This window comes from Rhinopithecus bieti, unplaced genomic scaffold (assembly GCF_001698545.2).
Source record: "Rhinopithecus bieti isolate Rb0 unplaced genomic scaffold, ASM169854v2 scaffold_19, whole genome shotgun sequence".
NCBI lineage: Eukaryota > Metazoa > Chordata > Mammalia > Primates > Cercopithecidae > Rhinopithecus > Rhinopithecus bieti.
This window is the reverse complement of record NW_016803360.1, coordinates 3,307,324-3,322,788: the sequence shown is the minus strand read 5'-3', so window position 1 is coordinate 3,322,788 and position 15,465 is coordinate 3,307,324. Positions and strand designations below refer to the sequence as shown.

Below are 15,465 nucleotides of genomic sequence, written 5' to 3'. Positions count from 1 at the left end.
TTTTGTTTTTGAGATGGGATCTCGCTCTGTCACCCAGGCTGGAATGCAGTGGTGTGATCTCGGCTCACTGCAAGTTCCGCCTCCCACTTCCCGGGTTCACGCCATTCTCCTGCCTCACTACAGGCACCTGCCACCATACCCAGCTAATTTTTTTTTTTATTTTTATTTTTTTTTATTTTCAGTAGAGATGGGATTTCACCATGTTAGCCAGGATGGTCTCAATCTCCTGACCTCGTGATCCACCCGTCTCGGCCTCCCAAAGTGCTGGGATGAGGTTAAAGAAATTTTGGAGGTGTCTTATTTTCAGATTAGATACTGATGGGTTCCAGCTTTGAACCAAGGAAAGATGGAAATTTGGAGCTCACAAATATTGATAAAAGTATAGAGTATTTGAGTTTGTTTTATGCACTTTATTTACTGAAAAGAAATCTGTTTTGCCTTTGCTAGATACTGTTCTAGGATTTGGGGATGAAGTGAGGAAGAACATGTGTTCCTCATGGCTTGTCTGGAGGAGAGATAAAATGAATGAGTAAATTAATGTATAATAAATTCTTAAAGAAAGATTAGATGAGTACAATAAAAACAAAGAGAGGGACAGATAGAAAATGATGTAGCATATAAAATACCTAATATAGGAAACTTATTTAAGAAACAGAAAGAAGGCCTACATATAGGGAGAATTATTCTACAAAAAGTATGGCATTAGTATAATTGCTCAGTGATTCTCCATATCCAGTGGATCTTCATATCCAATGTTTGGATATGAAGGTTGATTATATTTCTACATTTAACTTGTAATCAATTATATCTTAATTTATTCCAGAGCCTTGCAAATTGAACACTTTCTTTTTCTTTTTCTTTCTTTCTTTATTTTGTGGTGTGTTGAGGTGGTAGATTCTTCAGGAACCTGCAAAAGCTCTCTTACTGTCTATTCTTGTTTTCTTTTCTTTCTCTCTTTCTGTTTTTTTTTTTTTTTTTTTGAGACAGGGTCTCACTGTCATCCAGGCTGGAGTTCAGTGGCATGATCACAGCTCACTGCAGCTCAAACTACTGGGCTCAAGCAATCCTCCCACCTCAGCCTCCAAGTAGCTGGGACCACAGGCATGCACCACCATGCCTGACTAATTTTTGCATTTTTCTATAGAGATAGGGTGTCACCATGCTGCCCAGGCTGGCCTGTGTAATCTTTATGTAGCAACTTACTCTTTACTTGATCCGCACTGCCTTCTTTGGCAAGGTTATAATGGTAGATTTGGGGTTAGACTGTTCAATACATATTCTTTTGCTTCAGTAAATTATTCATCTTCTCTCCTGCCTGTGAGGTCCCCAGTTCCCTTAGCCCTCTCTCTATTGCTGGAAATGCCTTTCCAACTCCATCACCATCTAGTAGCCTTTTATGATCTCGCTCCAAATTCCAGAGCCTTCTCTGCTACAGACTTTTACACAGCTTTTGAAAGTTTTTCTGCTATACTGAAAACATCTTAAGATCACCTTCCACTTCCGAAGCTCTGGCTGGGGTTCCTGCTGCTCTGTCTTTCTTCCAGTTCCTCTCCACTTCTGCTATAATGCTGTCATGTTTGTGAAACTTTTGCTGAATCTCCCAGTCAATATTATCATAGTATTACATAGAGTGAAAGGTTAACATATCTGAATTTTTCAGAAGATTGTAAGTTCTTTGAGGCCAGGAATCATTTCTATTCAACCTCAAATACCCTGGTTACTGACAGTACCTTGATATGGTAGGTACTTGACAGACATTTAGATAAATATTATTTCAGCCTACTTTTCTAGCCTAATATCACACTATTTTCCAATACAAAACCATTTCTTCAGTTTAAGTGGACCACTCAAATTCTGCAACATTTTATTTTAACCCATAACTGCAATATTTCAATTGCTTCCTATAGCTGTCAGGATAAAAACCAATTACTTAGATTAGTCTCACAATGCGATTCTCTTAGAACTGAAGGTCTGCACTCTGCCTATCTTTTCTGTCTTTCTATCCCTTCAGTCGTTCAGATGCAGTCTTCTTTCTAAGCCTGTCAAACCACTGAACTTTCCCCCAAAATGTCCTTTTCTTTCCTGCATGCCTTTGTATATGTTTTTCCCAGCTTCTGGAATGTTCTTCTCTTTCTTCTTCTGTGGCCCAGTGCTTAACCTTTAGGATCTAGAACAAGTGTCAGGGCCTCTACAAAGCTCTTCCTAAACTCAAGACTTAGACTCCCTCCTTTGCTTATCCCCGTGACAATTATGGTACTGTATGGAGTGGTTTGCTTATGTGTACCTCCCACTAAATACAAGTTACTTGAAGTAATCAGAGATGGTGTTTTATTGTTTATACCAGTGGTTCTCAACCTTGAGGCTGCATCTGAATTACTGGAGGGATTTTTAAGGCACAGATTTCTGGACCCCATTCTCAGAGTTTCTGAGTTGATCATTTGGGGATGGGGTCCGAGAATTCATCTTTTTGAGAAGTTTCTAGGTTACACCGAGGCTGCTGCTCTGAGGGGCCTCATCATTGACACAATCAATTTTGGTGTCTAGCATGCTTCCTGAATGAATTAGAGGCTTGATAAAATTTTTAAAAAGAAAATTACATACCACCTTAAAATAAATAAAAAGTTTTTGAGTTGGGTCTTCATTATATCACCTTCATTGTGGGCACAGCCATAAGAGAGTTATTTATTTAAAATGCAGCTTATTATTCTATCAAAGAGATGTAATGCACCAGTTTTCTTCAACCTGTATAGGCATCAGATTAGCCCAGGGAGAGTGTTAGAATATAGACATGGGGCCACACCCCAGACCAGCCTACCCAGACTCTCCAGGTGGGAGCCCATGAAACCTGTTGACTTAACAAACACTCCACGTGATTTTCAGCCATTTTGGCAGCAACCATGGTAATTTAAGCAACCATAAATAATCTAGGCCTTATTCGTATTAATTCAATTAGTTTATTTCATCCAGTAACTTTTTCACAAGCCTTTAGTTAAGCGTGGCACATAAAATGAAAATCCAAAAAGGACCACTTAGAATTTCAATACTGACTATACATAAGCTCCAGGCATTTGTAGGGGTGCCCAAGAATGATGACTTCTGGTTTTAAACATCACTAAAAGAAATGAATAGCTAAAGGTACTATTGACTGTGCCATATAACTCTTCTTGAAATATTTCTCAAATACTTACTGTGCTTTCCGCACAGGTAATTTTCATTTCTCAAACTGTTGCCATAAAATAGAGAGGTGCACCTTCGGGTAAGTCACACGGCTGGTGTGTCACTGAGCAGGGCGAATCATGCTGGAGCCTGTGATAGGACAGTGGCCCAGCATCCTGCCTCACAGGAGGGAGCTTTTTCTGGAATACTGCTAGCGTGTCAGTAGACTCCAAATTAGTTAGGATTAGGTGCCTCAGCTAAGAAAAAAAGTAAGCCTCTTCAGTCTTCTACCAGAAATGATAAGGCTGAGTCCCAGAAGAGGGACCCAGAAATAAAATATATTTAAAAAAATGTAATTCATCCTCTTACTACTTAATCCAAAGGAAAATAGAAATAAATAGATTTAAAAATCCTGGTTCATTTTATTCAATTGTTACTGTCATTCGACAAACATTTCTACATACATGCTATATGCCCGGGGGTGTTGAGTTACTGTTGTAGGTGAAATTATGTGTTAGAAGACGTATAGGTCTGCTGCTGTTTTCTGACCTGCTGGAGTCGGATACTTTGGAAACAGTAAAGGCAAATTTGTCACTGGGGAGAAAGTTGTTGTTGTTTAAAAATTAATATCAAATGCAGGTTTCTGCTGTTATATGTGCTGAATTTACTCTTAGGAAAAGTGATTATTTACTATGTTACGATTAAGAAAGAAAATGAAAAGAAGAAGAAAATAATAATGGAGGAATCTGTTTTAGTTCTAGTTCCATCAGCACTCTTAAAAAGATAGAGGCTGCCCATAATTTCTTGAGTTGAGAAATAACTGTTATCTGTGTGGAAAAGGAGGAGAAAATAACCCAGACCTGATCTGTTCCTATTAGTCCCTTTTAAAAGATCATTTACGTAGAACACAGTGCACAGAAAAAGGGGAACCAAACGTTTTCCAAGCTCTAGTCTCAATTCATTGAGCTATTTGTCATGTGCTTAGATTGAATTTGCAAGTGTAGGGAACTTCTATGATCTTTGGCAGCAAGATCTTTGAACAAGGTCTGTGAATTAGTTTGGGAAAGCTGCAAAATAATATGATATGAATATTTGAAGATACCCCACCTGCTATAGTATAATGCACTCATTGTAGATTTGGGGAACCAATGCTTACAGATGTTCATTGACTTGCCCAATTTGTATGTCTAGTTAAGTGGCACAGTTGTCACTGAGACCAAGGTCGCCTGACTCCCTGTAAAGAACTTCATCCACTGTATCACAGTGTTCTTAAATATCTTCAACAGTTTAATTTATCAAAATTTTATTTGATATTTTGAGCAATGGTAACTGGTCATTAAAAACAAAACAAAAAAAGTCATTTCTTGTTCTGTTTCTTAGAAGTTCCCTTTCAGAGTTGTCACTTTTGATCTTTGTAAATGCGCATCAAGTAGAATAGTCCAGCCATATTCAACACTGCCCCCACAGTCCCCAACCTTCTGAGATTAAGACAAAAGTGGTCCTAAGACTCACCTCCAACACAGTCATGTTTTTCTGGTTTACTGCAAATAAGCGATTAGCTTCTCTGATTTTATTCGTGGCTTCTCTCAACAGGTCCCAAGCATCATCAACTTTGTTTTTGTAGTCTGCCAGTTTTTCTCGGAGATCCTTCTCCATTTCTTCATTTTTTCCCCGGGACTCTCCAAACAGCTTTTTCACCTTTTTCAGAAGGCCTTCTGCAGCTCTGCAACCACCCCCAGCCCAATGATAAACAATGAGCTCATGTCACTGCCTTAGGGTTTATTGGTATTAAACCACATTACAAAGAGATACTAACATGAAAAGAATGAGAAAATAAGAAAACATGTAAAATAGATTCACTTGTGCTAAATCAAGTTGAAAACTGGTACTTGAGACCATTTATAATTAAGTAAAATAAAAGCAAAACATATTTTTAAAAAATCCTTTTAAATTTGTAAGTAAAATGACATTTTGAATCAGAAGGGGTCTCATGTCATCCTGGGAATCTGATTGATGAAATGAGTTTTATGAGTTTTATGATTCAGTTCACATACCAAAATCAAACAGTCCACCTGTTTCATCATACTGAGACTTGTTCTCTATTACTTTGAATGTAATGATGACTATTGGTATGTTTGCTTAGAAACTGTGAACAGAATTCTAGGTCATCGTCATGCTAGTAGAATAGCATGATTTTAATCTATGTTTCTTTTTCTTCCAACGGACTGATCTGGAAGTTTTTCTGGGTTTAACTTACCTAGTTTTTCTAAAGTGATAATTCCAAGTCATTCAGAAACTCTAAATACTTGAAAGACAGTAATTCTCAAACTAACGTGCCTCAAAATCCCCTGAAGGGCTTGTTAATATGTGGTTTGCTGGGTACCATCCCCAAAGTTTCTGATTCAGGAGGTCTGGGATGGGGTCTGACAGCCTGTATTTTTAACAAGTTCTCTGGTGTGCTGATATTGCTGGTTTAGTATAAATTATTTAACTATTAATAATAGTACCACTTTGAAGTTAGCTGACTATGAATGTAGAGATGTATCTATTTTATTGAGTGTTATCACAAAAGTTCTTTAGCATGAGTAAAATCCCTATCACTTTTCCCAACCCTCACATTCCCAATTCTTATTTGAAAGTATTAGGTGTTTATTATTTGATGACTTTTCAGCATTTCTTAAGATGATAAAATGTATAGGTTGGCCAATACATGAACGGTAAAGCCATTACTTTGTATATCCAAAGGTATTTCTATTAAAACAAAAATCAACTGATAGTCCAAAAGTCCCTAATGCAGGTGATTAACAAAGCAAGCTCATTAGCCTAATTACAGAAGGGGCAACACCAGAAAAGATCATTTACTTGATTATATGTAGGCAAGAACATGCTTTTGCTTCATTTTAGAACAATGGTAAAGTATAATTAAATAAGTAAATGAATAAATAATGATTGATTGATAGATAGTTAGATAGACAGATAATAGATAACATAGCAAACATCTCCAGGCTGGAAAAACAAAGCATCTTTTATTTATACATATGATAAACATTTAGAAAACTGTAAATTATCTGGAAATGTCAGTGTGTCAAATGAAAAAATAATAACTCATCTACTCACACCAACTCGTCTTCAGCAATTTCCTTTTGTGTCTCTAGATTTCTCCTCCTCAGTTCTTTAATCATCTGGTCAATCTCTTTCTGAAGCCTTTCCAAATTTCTCTCAAAGGCCTCGTCTCGAGTTCCTAGAGTTTCATTTAGTTTTATAGCTTTTCATTTACAGCTGCAGGGGGTAAAACAAATTTTGTAAATTAGTAAACAAAAATGCCACATGAAAACATGATATTCAGCATCTGCTGGGTACCACTACCTCCAAATGAAGAATATTTTGCCATGAGTGTTCCTGTTGGGAAACACAGAGGCAGTTAAGACAACAATCAGTAACAGGGAAATGTAATATATTTCTCAGTATTTTATTTCTTTTGGGGGTTATAGCAATTAAAACATGGTGTTTCTAACATCAAAAGAAAGAAAGAATTACAAATAAAGAAGTAGGTCAAAGCATAGAATTGGTAAGAGCTCTAAAAAAAACCGGTGACCTGTAGCGTAACACTTGGAGGCTGGAAACACAAGCTCTGCATTGCTGATAAGATAGTCACAGCAGTGCTATCAGTCAGTTTAAAAATACCGAGTATGGAAATACATTCAGTGATGAGATCTCTGAAAATGAACCTGCTCTTGTATTTCCACATAGTTTTCCTGTGTTCATTTTTGAAAGGAGTGAAGAAAGAAGCACTCTGGTCTAGGCTTATAATAAATTAGGCTTCAACGACACCTTCCAGCCATAGCATCCTTCACAAGGGTCTGTGTTTATTACGGATTAAATGGGGTTTCAAACTGTGCTCCTTGGAATCGTAGGATTCTCCAGGTGCTTCAGGTTTTCTACAAATAATGTCTATTCTGCCAAGAATCTGCTTTATAGGTTGGTGTTCTGGGCAAGATTTCATTTGAAAAAAGAATTTTATGTCAAATAAAAGTTTAAAATGGTGAATTGAAACGTTTACACAGTTATATTATTAGTTTTATACTAAAGTTTCCTGGAGTGTGTTCTATAGGACTTTTTTTTAGTGAGTTTAAGAGAGATGTTTTCTCAAACTCTTTCGTCAGCTGAATACTTATTTCTACAATATTACCTTTGAAAACTTCTAGAATGAGGGGTCTGGGTTGGCCAAGAGGCATTTTCTACCATTCAAGGGTGTATCTGAAGATCTCCTTATGACATAGAGAATCCTGAAAATTAATTTCTTTTCTTGGAGAGAATTTTGCACTGGGCAGAGCTCCTGAAACAGTTGCACATAGGCAGGACAAGCAGAGCAGGCAGAGGGTATGTGAGAAGGTGGGTCAGTACAGTGGTTCTAAAATGTGGTCCCCAACAAGCAGCAGCAGCATCACCACCTTGGAGTCCATTAGAAATGCAGATTCTCAGGCCCTACCACAAACCTACGAACTCAGAAATTCTGGGGGTGAGGACCAGCAATCGGGGCTTTAACTGACATAATTCGTACTCACTTTTTAAAATGAAGATATTAATAAATGCCACTTCCCAACCTGCTAAAGCTGTATGTTTTTTCTTTGTTAAATGTGTGTGTGTGTGTGTGTGTGTGTGTGTGTGTATACATCAGCTTTCATAAGAGATGTCTTTTGAAATTTGATCTAATTTAGGTTCTGGGCCTAGGCAGTATAGAGGAAGGGACAAATGAGAGATAGAATCTCACTGTTTCTCTTGTGCTCTAGTCTCAAAGCTAAACTTCTACAGAGAAGAATCTGGTGGAAAAAGAATGACATCAGATAGAGAAAGGGAAAAGGCAAATATGGCTGTATCTTTTGGATGGCATACATAATTTCTTTAAATTAAAACCATCCATAAACAAGTAGAAGAAATCATTAAGGTACACAAAAATGGCTTTAGCAAAATGATCATGTATTAAGAAAGCAAGCTTTGCTACATAGGTATACATGTGCCATGGTGGTTTGCTGCACCTGTGAACCTGCCATCCAGGTTTTTTTTGTTTGTTTGTTTGTTTTTTGTTTTTTTTTTTGTTTGATATGGAGTCTTGCCCTGTCATCCAGGCTGGAGTACATTGGCACAATCTCCGCTCACTGCGACCTCCACCTCCCGGGTTCAAGCCATTCTACTGTCTCAGCCTCCTGAGCAGCTGGAATTACAGCGCATGCCACCGCACCCAGCTGATTTTTGTATTTTAGTCGAGATGGGGCTTTGCCATGTTGGCTAAGCTGGTCTTGAATGCCTGACCTCAGGTGATCTGCCCACCTCGACCTCTCAAAGTGCTGGGATTACAGGAGTGAGCCACGGCGCCCAGCCCATCATCTAGGTTTTAAGCCCCTCATACATTAGCTATTTGTCCTGATGCTCTCTCTTTCCTCTCCCCTCAACCCCCAAAAGGCTCCAGTGTGTGTTGTTCCCCTCGCTGTCCATGTGTTCTCACTGTTCAACTCCCACTTATGAGTGAGAACATGTGGTGTTTGGTTTTCCGTTCCTATGTTAATTTGCTGAGGATGCTGAAGCTTTCAGCTTCATCCATATCCCTGCAAAGGACATAATATCATTCTTTTTCATAGATGCATAGTATTCCATGTGTATATGTACCACATTTTCTTTACTCAGTCTATCATTGATGGGCATTTGGGTTGGTTCCATCTCTTTGCATAAATAGTGCTGCAATAAACATACATGTGCCTGTGCCTTTACAGTAGAATGATTTATATTCCTTTGGGTATATACCCAGTTATGGGGTTGCTGGGTCAAATGGTATTTCTGGTTCTGGATCCTTGAAGAATCGCCATACTGCCTTCTACAATGGTTAAACTAATTTACATTCCCACGAACAGTGTAAAAGGGTTCCTATTTCTCCACAGCCTCGCCAGCATCTGTTGTTTCCTGACTTTTTAATAATTGCCATTCTGACTCATATCAGATGTTATCTTATTGTGGTTTTGACTTGCATTTCTCTAATGATCAGTGATGATGAGCTTTTCATATGTTTGTGGCTGCATAAATGTCTTCTTTTGATGGGTTTATAAGTGCAGCAAACCACCATGGTACAGGTATGCCTATGTAACAAACCTGAACATTCTATGCATGCATCCCAGAACTTAAAGTAAAAGGAAAATAAAACATGAGGGAAAAAAAAGAAAACATCAAAACATGTAACATATACTCCATAAAGTTTCTAAAAGGCATCACTGTGCAACTCAATCATGAGGTTGTTGTTTTTTTATTTCCAGTTGGATATTATCAATTGTTGCAATTACTATTATTGAAATAGTCCCAAAAGATGGCAACGTGATTAAGACCAAAAGAACAAACATTTTAGCAAATATATTGGCTGCTTACGGAATAAACTGCTATTGGCTGCATGGAATAAACTGCTATTCCATGACCAACTTTTTGTTGCAACCCATGTTATGTAAAAAAAATGCAAGCTCCCCAAAATGGACATGGTCCTTCAGTATCTTTTTGGATTAAATGATAGCATCTTTCAAATGGATATTTGGTATGTGTGCTACTTTATCTTCATTATGAAAACAAATTTTAGATATGGGTTTTGGAGAAAATATGGCCTCATTGGTCCACAAATAAATTATATATGGCCCATTAAAACTTTTCAGTTTCATTCAGATAACACTTATCATTAGTGTTTTAAAGTTTTACAGTTATTTTCCAGATTATTTCACTGTGCTTTACTTACCCTCATTTAACATTCTTTTTGTATGGTGAACTGTCCAGTTTAATTTTATTTCCATTATTTTCTACTGAAAGTTAAATTTAAAATGCTGTCATTTTCCATTTCTCTCATAGGCATCTATCAAGTGCTAGGCAATATGATTTTCTTAGAAATCACCGCCACACCCCCCCCCCCCCCCAAAAAAGGAAAGGAAGCATTATTTTAATAGAAGTTTAATTGTTTCACTCTTTATAGACATATATAAACATACATTTTTATGTTTATATACATATATATATAGTTCCAGATCCTATGTATAAATAGGATTTGGAACTTATCTGAGCATTCTTACAGATGAATGTGTTTTTCGTTTCTTATTCAAAAGTATGCACTATCACTTCAATATATTTTCTTTCCCATAGTATTGAAAATGATTGTAAAATATATATCTTTGCGATTTACTTATTTATTTCCAACTGAATTCAAAGGAGGATTTAGGTAATTTTAAAAAACCTTAATATCAGATAAAATTAAAATAAAGGGAAATAGTGCTACAGGTTAAAAAAAAAAAACTGTGTAAATTAGGAAAAGAATTAGTAGACAGAAAATCACACTGTAACGTTCCATGCAGTGCATCCTAAGTCCACTTCTAAGCATCTTAGTAGCCTATGTGTAGCAGGGAATACAAATAGGATTCTTAAGAGGTATACAGTATCTATAAATATAAGTAAAATTCCTCAGGAGAAGCAAAATTGTTTTCATACTAAGTCTGAAAAAAAAAGATCCTCTGATGGGTAAATTTATTAAGAATAGAAATACTCTGATGTGAGAAACAGGAAGGAAAGGTGTCTATCATTGAATAAGTCCTATTGTATATCAGGAAATAAACACTAATGGGTTTACCTATGTCCACTCATTAATTCTAATAATGCATGGAAGAAAACAGAGTTTATTTATGAACTAATCAGGAGTCATAGCACAGTAGATATTATAAAATTATAGTGAGATAAGAATGCGTTAGATGAATAGAAGTTGATTATCTATGAAGAGGTCATGACTCATAATGAAAGATAGGATGAATAGTACATCTATCCAAACATAAAGCTGAAATAGATAAATGTCAGGCTGAAGCATCTGCTTTTCCCACAGCAATTTATTACAACTAACAAAAATGTAAAAGTACTGATGGTTATCCCTCATATTCTAGTTTTGAGAGTGAAAAAAAAGAGGTGTGGATATGTTGTATAACCTACTTAAAGCCTTTGGTTAGTGCTTCCTTCCCTCCCTTTCTTATTTCTCCCTTCCTTCCTTCCTTCCTTCCTTCCTTCCTTCCTTCCTTCCTTCCTTCCTTCCCCTTTCTTTTTTTCTTCCTCTCTCCCTCCTTTCCCTTCCTTCTTTTCTCTCTCCCTCCCTTCCTCTTTCCTTCCTTCCTTCTTTCCATTTCCTTTCTTCCTTCCTCCCTCCTTTCCCTTCCTTCTTTCCTCTCTCCCTTCCCCCTTCCTTCTGCCCTTCCTTCCTTCTGCCCTTCCTTTCTTCCTTCCTCCCTCCCTCCTTTACTGCCTTCCTTCCTTTCTCCTTCCTTCCTTCGTTCCTTCCTTCCTTCCTCCCTTCTTTCCTCCTTCCTTTCCTTCCTTCCTCCTTCCCTCCTTCCCTTCCCTTTCCTTCCCTCCTTTCTCCCTTCATCCCTCTCTTCCTTCTTTCATCCCTTCTTTCCTTTCTTCCCCCTCCCTCCCTTCTCCTCCCACCCTCTCTCCCCCCTCCCTCCTTCCCTTCCTTCCTTTCTTCCTTCCTTCCTTCCTTCCTTTTTTCCTCCCTCTCCTCCCTTCTTCCCTCCTCTCCCTTCCTTCCCTCCTCTCCATTCCTTCCTTCCCCTCCCTTCCTTCCCTCCCCTCTCTTCCTTCCCCCACCTTCTCTTTTTTTCCCCCTTAAACTGCCAAGCTTTGTATTACATCTCAATGAACATTTAGTGTTGCTCTGGTACAATTTAAATTTGAGCTTTCATTCAATTTTAACAGTTGGATTAATTCTGCCAAATAGTGCCTGCAGGCAAAAGTGAATAGTGTTCTTATTTCCCTAAAGTATAGCTGTCCCACATGGCACTTAACATAAATTAGAAACGGGTGCCCTATCTGGACAGACACATGATTGTGTCTGATCTATGAATAATTTAGGAAATCAGCGACACCTTTGGTGGGTAATCCCTTCTCTGGTGTATAGACTTGGGATTTGGGGTGGTGAGCAAGCCTGGGATAAATGTCATCTCCACTTTCCCCCCATGTTGGTTCACTAACTGTACAAACAGTACCCAGAGGCCCTAGACACCCAGAAGAAGAAAATATTCATATTGATCATTCATGCATAACCATGCATGGTCATTCATATTGATTCATGCATAATCATGAATATGCATCTGTGTTTGGTGGGAGACGGAGGGTTCAATCCAGAGAATAAAGTAAGCAGTTTTGATAATAGGATGGGCTCCTGGGTGTTGGGGGTTTGAAATGTCAATGGAAAGAAAAGGAAAGTTCCTGGAGCATTGACTAGGGCGTTTGGGGATCAGCTCAGAGTGAAGATGCTCTACCTGCAGTGGGATTTGTTGTTGTTGTTGTTTTCGGTCGGAGGAGGGCACTTCGAGTAGCATTAATGGAAAATAATACTAGGGAAAGTACAACAGCTTCATCTAGCAGAGGATAAACCACAATGAGTTAACTGAGATGTTGCTGGTAGAGGTAATTTCTCTTTCAGAACCTCACACCTTTGCCTCAAATTAGCTCTCAAATTAAAACCCTGTTGCTTCTTGCAATGGTCAATATTTGGGAGTTTGTTTCTTCTTGGCCAGTGGTGCCTAAGAATTATCAATCAGAATCTGCCTTGAAGTTGATCTCACATCCTTACTTATTGGCCTACATTAAGAAACAAAGTATCCAAAATGCATAATATTGCAGAGCAAGAAAAATGTTTTACTTCTTCAAGCAAAAAACAACAAAAACAATTTTTCCCAATTTCTAAACCTGCATGCATGTTTATTATATTTCAGCAGATACTTAAGGACTAGGTTTTTTCCGGGGGGTGAGTGCGGAGAGGCATTGTCTGCATTCTTTGAGTTTCTTAATTTGGGCTTTTGCCCAAAAATGGCTTCCACTTTCTCATTTATGTTAGTAGATGGCAAGAACTAACTCCTTAACTCCTAGAGCATTGTGAGCTAAATGCATCAGAGCTTCTCATACAGTAACACATTCAAATCCCAAGCAACAGATGTTCATTAAAAACCAGTCCCCGGTATTTGAAAAGCCATTTTGAGAAACTGAAGTGCTGCTTTAACGTATCAAGTGGAATGATGACATTAGCTTTCTTAAAATGAAAACATTTTAAATACTTTCAAATAAAAACAAAAGTTGCCTATTCTTACCTAATCATAATAGCCATGTTTCAAGAATTTACTGCTATTCTGCCCTCATTGTCATTAATTCACTGATTACTGTCGCTAATTTAACACTGTAGGTCACAGGTTCTCAGCAGATAATACCCTTGAATATCTTAAGCACACTACTTTTTGAAACTCAACCTTTGATTTTACAGATGTCACTTATAGCAAGAGAAATTCTAGTCCTGTGTCATTCCTTTCTGCATTTTTCTGTTGGGAGAAATGATGATTAAAACATGATTCTTTCTAATACCTTCTGCATCCCGGGCAAGCTCCTTAATGAATTCTCCCAGGGACTTTGCTCTTGTGTTGGTCCTCTCAGCATCCTGTCCGGTCTGCTCGCCATCTGCTGTCACTTTGGTAGCCTAATGATCCAAATTCAGGAAAAGCATAATTAATAGAGATGATGAAGCTACAGCTAGAGAAGCTCCCACTGGCTGCATTTTCTTTCAAATATTACTTTGAGCCAAAGGCAATCAATGAATTATTGATCAGATGTATTGGAAATGACACCCCGTGCTCAAGTATACAATTAAACTTTATTACTTCTTCCATTAAATGGAAATCAGAGAGCTGTATTTGGTCTTTTTAAAAACCCTTGTTATATGCTATGGCACAGAAGAAGCGATAAAGCACAATTATTTTTGAAATATCTTTAAGGTACAGTTGCCAAAAGTCTTTAATGGAATCTTCAGGCTCCACATGTTGCAGTTTTATCCATATTTTATTTACTGAAAAAGTGTGTGGAGTGCAGCAGTGATCTCTTGAGAGATGAACAGGCTGTCTGCCTCAATAAGCTTGATCCTATAGATTTGTTTTAGATCAATATGTTCATTAAAGAAACAAAGAGGGGGAAATGCTTAGCTACTCAGTAGTAAATGTCTGTTTTGTAACACATCAAAGATGCCAATAAAATGTTAAGGGAGAATAAATGCTAGCTTTTTCCATATGATAGCACCAGAAATATGGTTGTTAATCACAGAATCATGCAACACTGTCAGCAAAGTAAAACAGAACCCCAAAACAGCCACACCTCCCAAAGAGTATTCTCAAGCACATTCACCTCTGTTCACATTTAAAATATCATTTGACACACTGGAATGCATTTAATGTGTTCACGGTTAGAATATACCATATCTAGTCAAACAAAAAAGGCGTGTGTGTATAACATTGTTTCTTTAAAAATTACAAGGTTTAGAGTATCCTGAAAGGTTTATTCTTCTATACATTTATCCTGAAATGTATACACATTTTCCTATATGTATACATATGCCAATATATAAGCCTTCTTCTCTTTTACTAAAAAGATATGGATAGTCTAACTACAGATAATGAATTAGAGAATCACAAACTGTCTCAATATAATTTTGAATAAGGTCCAAGTTGGCAGCATATTAATAGTCTACAATCTTATACCAGAGTGCTTGCATACTAGGCATGGCCAGAGAATTAATTTTTAAAATATACATAAGTGGATTTTAAATAGAATTAAATGTCTGGCCAGCACAGAACATGGTAAAAGATGCTAGAGGAATTGTACTGCATTTTGTGATTTCCCAAGGGCAGCAAGAGGTTTAACTTATGGAAGTTTTCAAGGTTTTGCATAAATGAAAGACTATAAAGTCCAACTATTATCACCTAACCCCTTAACCTGCAAGTGCTCACATCACAAATAAAAGGATCAAAGGGCAAGAATCCATTGGAATTTTCTGTATAATTTGCAGTACATATACACAATAATTTGGAGAGTATTAACCAATGTATTATAATGCTCTGGATTTATTCTTCTAAAATTTTCACTGTTAGATTTAAAACTTTTTTTGGAACAAACTGTGCATCCAATCCCTAGGTTACTCAAATCCTTGCTTTTGTGGTGAGTGTTGCAATTATGTTCCATTAATTTCCTTAAACTTCGTTTCCTGCACGTGTTTGCACTCAAAGGTCTGATGGGTCAAATAACTTTTTACACACAGACACATATACATAAACACATGCCCATACACACATATACTCATCCATAATTTTTTAAACGTTACTTTTGAATCACTAACTAAGGTCAACAGCTTGGCAGTGAGCCGAGATCGTGCCACTGCACTCCAGCTTGGCGACAGAGCAAGCCTCTGTTTCAAAAAAAAAAAAAAAA

At 37.4% G+C, this 15,465-nt stretch overlaps 1 protein-coding gene across 1 annotated transcript in view; it reads right to left on the bottom strand.

Moving 5' to 3' along the window:
• The window catches only part of LAMA2 (laminin subunit alpha 2), a 640,343-nt gene that overhangs the window by 127,181 nt on the left and 497,697 nt on the right, over positions 1-15,465 (bottom strand). Inside the window, exons 35-37 of the mRNA XM_017879679.1 lie at positions 13,566-13,687; positions 6,274-6,426; positions 4,669-4,879 (exon numbers count right to left, since the gene is read on the bottom strand). Of these exons, the coding sequence (XP_017735168.1) occupies positions 4,669-4,879; positions 6,274-6,426; positions 13,566-13,687 (486 nt within the window). The remainder of the gene's footprint in view (positions 1-4,668; positions 4,880-6,273; positions 6,427-13,565; positions 13,688-15,465) is intronic.